This window comes from Aptenodytes forsteri, unplaced genomic scaffold (genome assembly GCF_000699145.1).
Source record: "Aptenodytes forsteri isolate BGI_AS27 unplaced genomic scaffold, ASM69914v1 Scaffold82, whole genome shotgun sequence".
NCBI classification, from domain to species: domain Eukaryota; kingdom Metazoa; phylum Chordata; class Aves; order Sphenisciformes; family Spheniscidae; genus Aptenodytes; species Aptenodytes forsteri.
The window spans coordinates 13,892,750-13,902,554 of record NW_008795490.1 but is presented as its reverse complement, the minus strand read 5'-3'; the positions used below and the strand labels follow the sequence as shown (position 1 = coordinate 13,902,554).

Genomic DNA, 9,805 nt, shown 5'->3' with positions numbered 1-9,805 from the left:
GGACCTTGCACTTGGCCTTGTTAAACCTCATGAGGTTCACACGGGCCCACTTCTCCAGCTTGTCCAGGTCCCTCTGGATGGCATCCCGTCCCTCACACACGTCAACTGCACCACTCAGCTTGGTGTCATCTGCAAACTTGCTGAGGGTGCACTCAATCCCACTGTCTGTCATTGATGAAGATATTAAACAGTACCGGTCCCAAAATGAACCCCTGCGGGACGCCACTCGTCACCAATCTCCATCTGGACATTGAGCCGTTGACCACTACCCTCTGGATGCCAACCATCTATAAACCATTTATATGGGTTTAAGCCACTGGCTGGCTGAGGAAATACTACCAGGACTACAGAGGGTGACCAAACTTCCACCACAGCTGGTCTAGCTGTAAACTACAAAATGGCAGGAGGAGAAGACGGCACCCAGTGTTACAGATGGTGAGTGAGCTGCCCCCTGGCACCACCACGGGCACAGGCAGTGGCACAGCCCCCAGCACCTGATACTCCAGCCACCGTGGGAGCAGCAGCATCCCTAGGGAAAGACCTACAGGGATGTCAACCCCAAAGGCTGCCATGTAAACTAAATGACTGGTAGCTACACAGGCTGGAGAACTTAGTTAACTGGGGCAGAATTAAGTTAAAACCAGGAGGATTACAGTATTTCATGTTGCTGAAACCTAAGATGACCAGGCATCTAGGGAGAACTGCCATATTTATCCAAGAAGCCAATAAATTGAGGAGGGAGAGAGGGAGAATGGTTCATTAAGGGTTAAATGACATAAGATAGCACCAAAGGTGAAAAAAGAGTGAAAAGATGGGGGGGGGGGGGGGGGGGGGGCGGAACTTTGTGAAACAAACAAGTTAGAAGGAGAATATAAAATATGAAGTTATGAATACCGTATTTTTCACTGGTGAATATTCTTTATAACCGTGTCAAGTCAGCAGTGTGCGATACAGAATAAACTACAAGTCAAGTCATTTACAAGTAGCTTGATATATCACTTCATGGCAGCTTTTCATACATCTTTGAAAAAAATGTTTAGAAAACCAGAACGTCTATCACAGAACATGAATATGATGAGGTGAAAGTGGAGGTAAAATAGACAAGCCACTGCAAAAGATGAGCCCTGTCCTCCATGCTTCCCTATTCTGTTGCTTACTTTCAAAAACATCTTTTCTAGAAGTAGAAGCAACCAATGATGAGAAAAATGAGGGAAGTGAAGTTTCTGTGCAAGCCTTAAGTGCAACAGAAAAGGAACTTATACACTGCTTGGCCATTGTCAGTAATCATGATACAGGTAAGATGATGTAGACTTGAGTAGCTTTTTACTGGCTGAGAAAAAAAGGTTTGGTATCCACAGACAGTAATATTTACCATTACAAATTAGCACTTGTTTTGGGCAGATGATGCTGATGATCCAAAAATCTGCCGTCTCCCCAGAGGCTCCTCAGAGGTTCACCCACCTCTCCTGCCACCCGGGGAGGGGAGCGAGCCCAGAGGGATCGGTCCTCTCTCCTCCCACAGCCTCCACACATCATCACAGCTTCGACTCCTTCTTAGGGCAAGCAGGCCTGACCGACTTATTTCAGTTCAACAGCAAAAAGCATCAAACTTGACAGTTAACTAGTAGCAAAAAGGGGACCAAAAATCTCTATCACAGTTCCCCAGCTGAAACCCTGCAGGTGCTAACAAGGCACCTTCCCTGAACTTCCTTTAGGCCCCATGAAAGGAAAAGCAAAACAACAGAGGTTCTCTAACGTTCAGAGTGTACTCACTTCCCCTTAACTTTCAGGGCTCATAAAATTTGTGCAAACCAACAAAAGACATTCTTCAAATGTTATGAAAACGGTGAACAGGCAGGTGCACTGTAACAGCAAATGTTTCATTATCAAACTAAAGAAACAGTACCTTAATAAGGCCCCATGAAAGGAAAAGCAAAACAACAGAGGTTCTCTAACGTTCAGAGTGTACTCACTTCCCCTTAACTTTCAGGGCTCATAAAATTTGTGCAAACCAACAAAAGACATTCTTCAAATGTTATGAAAACGGTGAACAGGCAGGTGCACTGTAACAGCAAATGTTTCATCATCAAACTAAAGAAACAGTACCTTAATAAACTGTATGAAAATGCAATGGGATCTCAAAATGCAAAGTTACATCAGAGTACTATGAAAAATTCCAAGAAGTAAACCCATGCAAACTACATGAAACAAAGTTAAATTGGACATGACCCTCCTATTATAGATACACTTTTTTTGATACCGTGAGCAAGCCTCCCAACACTTGACTGCAGCTAAACCGTTTACCCCAAAGGCCCACGGCCCATTTTCAAACCCTCCTGTTGAATACTGATCCATGCCTTCACCTTCTGGATACAGTGGGAAGAGAGGATTTACATGGCACAACCACTTTCCTCTGAGAGAAAATACTGTCCTTTCAAAAAACAAAACAAAACAGTCAACGCTGTGTGCCTCAGCCCCCTGCTAGAGGCACGGGTTCTCACATACATTCTCCAGTCTAAATTCCTGAAATACAATATTGGTCCTGCACAATGATGTGCCCAAATGCATCATCACAGGACACCATCTGTATGTGCCCAGTCCAAAGACTCGTTAAAGAGCACACATACGCAGTATCTAGCAAGAAAAACGAATGCTAAATATCAAATCACATTCTGTGGCAACCAGCACCAAAACCCAAGATGCCGGTAAGCAGGGCATTAAGGGTTACGGCAGTTTCCTCAAGAAAGGGAGCAGGATACGGCCAGTTGTTCGAGCCCAAACAGACAACCATGCAGACACTCGTTCATCCTCCGGTAACAGTTGGTACCGCTGGGAGGTCAGCCCGACTCCATTGTTTTTACAGCAATTTGCATTTTGTTTTCCATAATGCTTTTTAATTTCACTTTTTCAATTATTACTCTCAGGCAATTGCTTTAATTATCTGTTATTCCACAAGGAACGACATTTTCCTCTGGCAGAGAGAGGGGCTGCATCAGACCGCATTAACGCTGATAAGCCTCTCCACGGGCGAGAGAGGGGCTGCCTTGCCAGCCTTGGCAGCCCAAACGGAGCGGCGGTTAGCCAGCACCCACAGCTATTGCTGACAGATTGGCCCGCTCGCCACCGCTCTGATGGCAATCTGCACAGGATTACCAGGCACGTATTAAACTTTTAAACGCATGCAGTACCCCCTTTGAATTTCAGATTCGCCAAAGCAAATGGTATCACCGCAGACCGTGGCAAAACACATCCGACTGCAAAGCCAGAACAAGCCGCTTTCCCTAATCCAATGCTATGTTAACGCAAAGCTCAGCAATGATGGATGGACTCATTAGTCCCGCAGTTATCACCATCTGAACCAGGTGCCAAGACATATGGTTTAACAGATGTTCTAGCAAAAAGCTCTATTCTACGCACCGTGCGAGTGTCCAGTTAAACCGGACATCGATAAGACACTGAAAACCGTATTGGGCTTCTGGGAGCCGCAATTGTTCCCAGCTCAGGAAGCTGTTAAACGCAGCCCGATTATGCAAAAAACCCTATTGCTCTGATATCCCAATTAGATCCACAGAACAAATGCTGGACAATACGTACACTGCTTTCCAGAGTCTTTGTGTACCCAAATGTTATTTATTCTATTCAGCCGATTCTATTTCTCCACTGTCTTAGTAAAGAAAAGCAGCTTAAAACGTTGGGAGCTTTCTCCACACAGAAATCTCCCAAATCCAATGGGCGAACAGCCCCCCCATCACTCCCCACCCCACCCCTGCATTTTCATGTAGCGCCCTGTGTGCGCTATTCTTTCAAATATTTAATACTTAACACGTATCCCTCCCAAGCACAGGATTAACATGCAGAAGTGACTCTTGTTTGCAAGGTTATTTATTGACATAACTCCACTGGAATGCATGGCATTTCACAGGGGCGGGGAAAAACAGAATAAAAAGGTGGCTCTATATGTACTAATTCAGCAAATCAACGTGAACAAAGCAGCAAAGTGCATCAAACGTTAATAAACGAAAGAATCCTTATTCTTTAAGTGTCTTTTCAAAGAAAAACAATTCATAGGCTTTAGAAAAAAAGAAAATCGGCAGAAGTGGGCAACAACTGATCAGTTATGATGTCTATGCATGCTACATTCAATCTTTTAAGATTAAACACACACACACGTTCACCTCCTACAGGAAAGGATTTTTCAGCAAGAACTTCTGCTAACTCCTGAAGCTTATAAGACAGAGCATACCAAAGCATAACAGGTGGAAAAGCGAGGTTACCGCCTTGGGTTTGGGACTCCTATCACACAGTCCAACTGCCTCAGTGTGTACAGTGGCACCACACTACAGCTGCTGGTGTGTGACACATTACAGTGGAAATTTTAAGAGGATTTTTAAAATACTGAGAAAAAACCCTACAGCATTACATTCAGAAAGGGATGACAGGCAAAAAAGATAATACATACCAAGACTGAAATGTATTTCAGAAACAACATCAATGCTCACTTTAAATAAAAACTAAAGACTTTGAAACTCTTTCAGAATTTGCTAATAATTGCAGGTCATAAAGAGAATCCTTCAGCTCACAACTGTAATAAATCTGATAGCAGATGGGCTTCAAAAGGTGAAGAACAAAAAAATTTGAGCTGCGTTTCTGTCCCACTCCCACACCTACTATTCACACTGTCACAAAAGGTGTGTTTCAGATCATCTTGTTCAACCAGTTAAATCTCTTTATCTGTGCAAATATTTGTTTCGTATTAATGCAGCTGCAACTTTTAAAGACTTCTATTATCTTCACTGCTTATCTTTCAGTGCCAGAGCTCTGACTGTCCCAGACCTTGGTCCAGTGGGGCTGCAAAACACAGGGGTGGGAGGGAAGGGGTATGAAAGGGGAAAAGAGACCAGATACAATCTAAAACCAAACAAACAAGAGCAGAATCTGCAGCCATGAAAGTCAGGGGAAGTTCAATTCAATGTTAATTCCTCTTGGTCTGAAATGCTTACAGACGTACATTTATAGAAAATGGGAGTTGATGAAAAGACTGTCATTACAGCAGTAAACACACAGGAAACAGTGTATTGAAATGCTGTGCCTATTTTTATCCATTTTTATTTTCAGACACACAAAGGTATGTGCACTTAATTATATATACACTGAGAAAAACATAAGCATGGAAACGTGCATGCACATAGATCGTCTAGTATATGATCAGGGCTTTCTCCCAATAACTAAAAAAAAAAAAAAATTAAAGTTTACATAGGACACTACAATGAGACATGCTACTGAGATCCACTTTTACTTCACTTCAGGTTGTTCTAATCTTTCCCTCTTCCCTGCTTCTAACCAAACATCCCTATCTTTTTCCACCTGCTGGCACTATTTATATAGGTAATTCAGACATGAATCAAGCTAAAAAATTAAAAAAAAAAAAAAAACAACCCACAAAACCCCCAAAAACCCCAAACCAAAACAAACAGTCCTCCCCACCCCCAACAACAACAACAAAAACCCAATTTGGGCCAAAATCTTTTTCAGCCAGATCACTTTCCTGAACTGACTGACTGGCAAGCTGCAAAAGCTCCAGTGTCAGTGCAGAGAGGGATGAGGAGGGCGAAGCCGAGATTGCAGCAGCTCAGACCGAGCCTGGCTGAAGCAGCCATGGGACTGCACGACTCTGAACACAGAGCAGGGCGGCTGCTAGTTTTCTTTCCTCCTGCTGCTGAATTTACTGTAGCCCCTCTCCGAAACAGAGGGCTGGGACAGCCAGAGAGCACTGGTAGAGTCTGTAATGAAATCTTTGCCTGCACATCTCTATTACTTCAATGCAAGCAAATGAGATCTTAGATCATTTCAGATACAAAAAGCCCTAGTGTCCCAGATTGCACCTCAGATCCTTCCTTATCAAAGAATGTGTTTTAATAGCAAATTGTTTGCTGCTTTTTCCTTTTTTTTTCCAAGGAAATATCTTTTCTCTTTCAATAAGGACATAACCAAAAGCTATTTATTTTATCTAACACAGTGTACTTGGAAAGTGTCTTCTTCCCCACCCCCCCTTCATTTTTCATTTTTGCACTTTTTTTTTTTTCTAATGGCCTTTCTTTTTATGAGAAAAATACATACCTGGAATGTTTCAGCTTAGGGCTCTCAAAAACAATTACTTAGGCATTTGATTTGATCTGCCGGTTCTTCCTTTCTGGGTATTCGGGCTTTATGAATCTCCAGTTTGGTCAAAGGTTAAAGTGAACCTTTTCCAAGTCACACTCTGGAGCCTCACAAGGCCCACACATATCCACCCCGGGTTTTAAGGAAAAGGAGTAAATTCACTATTAGCTGTGCACAACAGCAGTAGCTTGCTGTGTTAGCTAAGGAAGAGAATTCAGAGGGGAAAGTTGCTGATTCACTCTTACGTTGGGCAAGTAGGATGGAGAGGTGGAATGATGAGGGAGGAAGAAAAAAATGGGTCACCTTTAAATTCGTGAAAATTTGGCACTGTTTAAGGGAAAACAAGAAGGGGAACAGAAGTTCAAGTATATAATTTTAGTAGCAAGGTATCTTCAAGAATATCAAGGCACTTCATAAGCACAAGCAAGCCTAGTTATAAACTCAAAGGTACCTTATCTTCCACGCTGTGAGAAATTACCACATCTGTGATCCCCACACACAAAAAAACCAAACCAAACCAAACCACCCATGAAATATATGGAGGAACAAAACATATGTTTTCTGAGTTGTTCTGGCTGCTAACCGGGCTTCTCAGGGGAGTGAAAGTTAGAAAGGATAATCTATCAGAGTTATCTGACTCCGAGGAGTGAGCGATAGGGAAGATTTCCAGCCGGCTGTCTCCATTGGGCCTTTCTGACCCATGATCAACTGAAGGTGGTGCTTCACGGATTTGCTGGTATGCTCCTATTGATATAGTTCTGCCTTTGATATAGCAAAACCCAGCTCAATTTCATTTTGTGTGTTTTGTGTGCCCTATTTGCACACTCAAATCAAACTCCTCCTCCTCAATGAATGCATTACATTTGCTCAATTTAAACAAGTTACTATTCAAAGACATGGAGTACAAATCATTCCTACCGCTGTGATACCTTTTCACTAAAGCAATGCAGTTACTGCTAGATTTGTGTTCCTTTTTTAATGTTGCAGCATATTTGTCCAGTAATACATTTTGCATATCGGATTTTTTCTAATCGCATTCTATCTATTAAAAAAATCTTTAAAATTTTAAGTTTATCACATGCCTGTACGGAACTGTTACTCAAGGTTTGTCAGCTCCATTCTCTATTAAAAGAAAAATCAAACAGATTGAAGTAACTGATTATAGTTCATTTCAAAGTACAACACTTGCCAAAAAATAGATATTTTAAAGTTTTGATTATAGTTCATTTCAAAGTACAATGTTTCCCAAAAAGTATATACTTTACAGTTCTGAAAGTATACAGAAATACACATTTTAAAAAAATAAAGTTTTAAAGGGCATATTTAGAAACCATTCTAAAGGAGTGTTGGTGCTTAAAGTTTATGTATAAACTAAAGCATACACATAAAGGTACACATACAACTGAAGTGATTTTTTAATCCTTATCAAGTGGCAAAATTTAATTTTTTAAGAAGCAACTGTAAAACTTTGCCATCCTTCTTCTTAACTAGTGGTCTTAACTGTAAGTAACCCCATCCCCACACCACAAAGCAAAACGGTTGTTTTGGGGGGATTGTGGTGTTCGTTTCTTCTTTTTTCTTGTTTTTTAGTGAGAAGGGTTATTTCCTTGTTTCAGTCATCTCTTAGATTCTAACATACATACCACTCACAATTACACACAGATAAAAGTTCAAGTCCCTCCTATTATGGAGACAGAGGAAAAGGACATGCAACAGTCCTTTTATGTTGTTCCATTAAATACGCTGCTGAGTAAAACCAATGTGCACACAGAAGTACAGCCACATCCCTCCAGCCACCTGCTTGGACAAAGAATTAGTTGTAATTTATATGATAAAATGATCCTCAAAATGTATGACAGCTGTGTTACATCTGTGTTTTACTAGATCCCAAATGCCAATTATCTGCATTTAATGATAAAAAAAATTTGATAGAGGAGCTGATTTACAAGGAGAAGGCCAACAACGCCTTAAAGACCAACCCTCCTCCACTGTCCACACCGGTTGTTCTAATTTCTAATCCAAGCTGTTTAATATTACAAAACTGATTACAAGTTTCTCCATTTAACAAAGATAAAATTGTATTTAAACTGAATTTTTTACATGCAGAAGAAAAAAAGGCTTAGGAATTTAAATATTTCACCTCCAGAAAGCAGCTTGTCCTCTAATCAAACAGACTTGCATGAGTTGGCCTTACCTGGAGCCATAACTTGTTATTCACTGCATCTCTCCCCGTAGCAATGCATTGAAATGTAGCATTCTGCCCTGCATTGACCTCTACATCCCCCAGCCTCAAGAAATGTGGAGATTTATCTGCAGAGGGGGAAAAGAAAAATTACAAATAACGCTTATTGCTAAAAAAGGTGCCAGCAACATTATTGTCTCCCTGAAGATGAATATTGTAACAACCTTTGGCTAAAAACCAGAAACAGAAGAGAGAAAATGATTTGTTTCACCTCTGTTCAAGAAGGAGTGCTGTCAGTCCTTTCCCTTCTCCCCTGCCAACATGTCAGCAGCACTTTACAAAAATTATCCCAAAGACTTTCAATTGTATGGAACCCATCATACTGAGAAAAACCCAATTAGCAGGATACTGCTCAAGCAAATAGAGAGATACTATTCAGATTATTTGCAATGTAACTCAGAGCTCTGTTGTTTTACTAAATGAAATAATTTGTGCCATTGAATGTGGTATTTCAGGAGCTGACAAATCTATTTCCCACACTGACAAAGCCCCTAGGAAAGCTCAGTGGCACAACCACCTGAAGGATTTATTAGATGTAAGAAAGCCGACAGAGACATTTGAGGAATGAGTGTGTTGCACAGCTCCCGCCCATCTCTTTCTCAAGAACTACTAACGAAAACAGTAGCTGAACTGTTATTTCTTTGTGCTTACCAAAAAACCCACCAACACACAGGAAAAAACAGCAAATTGGAAAAAGGTTTAAACATCACTAAAGAAAAAGAGCTTATCTGAATACTGTATCATGCTGATAATCTGCCATCATGACTGTACCCAAGTGCCTTTAGTTTTGGCGCTTAAAAAAAACACAAAGGAAAACAAAACACCAGAAGAAAAAAAAATGAAAGCCAGATACTGAATCCGAGCAGAGCTTTGCGGAGTACAGACATCAGATGGCTGGGCTGGCTGAAATACAAAGAGGTAACTCAAATACCCTGTAACCTTGGTAGCCCCTAAGAGCTATGGTCTTAACAGGTTTGGGGTAGAAGATGACAAAATGTGAGGTTGCTATTGCAACTTTATTATTTGGCATCGTTTTGCAAATTTGGGGGAGGGGGTAGTTATATCTTGATCATTTCAGAAAGCAATTAAATTCTCAGCCATAAGGTACATTACAATGAAATCACATTTTAGAAAGGGGATGCCTAGGGGAAGATCAGAAGAGCTGAACAGAACTGCACAGTAATAATTTCTTCCTCACAACTTTTTATTTGTACGATACTCTCATTATCGCAACTTGTATTTGCGTGTGTGTGTAATTCTTCCCCAGGATTAAGCAGGGAAAGGCAAACATAAATGCCTGAAGTCTGGCCACAAAAAGAAAACAACAAAACCCAATCCTTCAGTACTTCAATAGCCAGAAGCCTTCTTTTTTTTTTAATCTGTTGCGTCCATTTGGGGGGGTGG

The 9,805-nt window shown here is 41.1% G+C and overlaps 1 protein-coding gene across 1 annotated transcript in view; it reads right to left on the bottom strand.

Annotated features, from left to right (window-relative positions):
* The window catches only part of PTPRK (protein tyrosine phosphatase, receptor type K), a 340,206-nt gene that overhangs the window by 222,316 nt on the left and 108,085 nt on the right, over positions 1–9,805 (bottom strand). The window contains exon 4 of the mRNA XM_019472633.1: positions 8,354–8,469. Coding sequence (XP_019328178.1) covers positions 8,354–8,469 — 116 coding nt within the window. The remainder of the gene's footprint in view (positions 1–8,353; positions 8,470–9,805) is intronic.